The sequence below is a fragment of the Merops nubicus genome, unplaced genomic scaffold (assembly GCF_000691845.1).
Source record: "Merops nubicus isolate BGI_N331 unplaced genomic scaffold, ASM69184v1 scaffold16826, whole genome shotgun sequence".
NCBI lineage: Eukaryota > Metazoa > Chordata > Aves > Coraciiformes > Meropidae > Merops > Merops nubicus.
Genome location: NW_008617217.1, coordinates 102899 through 103534, shown reverse-complemented (window position 1 = coordinate 103534; position 636 = coordinate 102899). Strand labels below are relative to the sequence as shown.

Below are 636 nucleotides of genomic sequence, written 5' to 3'. Positions count from 1 at the left end.
GGTTGGTTGCTGGGTATAAAAAAGCGGTTGTACCTACATGGGAAGCAGGGTACGGTGTGGTGAGGCTGGAGAGCCTTAAGACATAGCTGACCCATGAGAAGTGACCTTGTCGCATGCCGGCGTTCCGTAAGGCTGAGTCAGGGCCACAAGGCAGCTCGGTGCTCAGGGGAGTCCCTCTCCTCCCGGCCGAGCGGCGCGGCGCAGGTCCCGCGGGTGAGGGGCTCTACTCGGCCGGTGCTGCTGGCGCCTCGTTCACGTCACTGCCTTTGCTCTCCACATCGTCGTCCGAGAGCTCCAGAGAGGCCCCTTCGATTTGCAGCTGGCGCCTCCCGGAGCGGCTCGAGGAGAAGGTGATGGGCCCACCCCTCCTGCCAACGAGAAACGGGCAGCACTCAGACACTCTCTGTACCGGGCGCTGGGGAGGAGGCACCTCCAGTCCCGGGGTCAGTTTTGGGCCCCTCCCTCTAGGAAGGACCCTGAGGGGCTGGAGCGTGGCCAGAGAAGGGGAATGAAGCTGCTGGGGAAGAGTCTAGAGCCCAAGTGTGGGTAGGAGCAGCTGAGGGACCTGGGGGTGCTGAGCCTGGAGCAAAGGAGGCTCAGGGGAGACCTTCTGGCTCTCCACAGCTCCTGACAGGA

The 636-nt window shown here is 63.7% G+C and overlaps 1 protein-coding gene across 4 annotated transcripts in view; it reads right to left on the bottom strand.

Annotated features, from left to right (window-relative positions):
* Positions 1-13: 13 nt before the first annotated feature.
* Positions 14-636, bottom strand: part of MYH10 (myosin, heavy chain 10, non-muscle) — a 101233-nt gene continuing 100610 nt past the window's right edge. For 3 of the 4 annotated variants that reach the window (XM_008943087.1, XM_008943086.1, XM_008943088.1), the window contains one exon: positions 214-368. In XM_008943087.1, coding sequence (XP_008941335.1) covers positions 224-368 — 145 coding nt within the window. In that variant the 3' untranslated portion in view covers positions 214-223. Of the gene's footprint in view, positions 369-636 lie in introns of all 4 variants that reach the window. The other variant, XM_008943085.1, reaches the window with a different exon arrangement.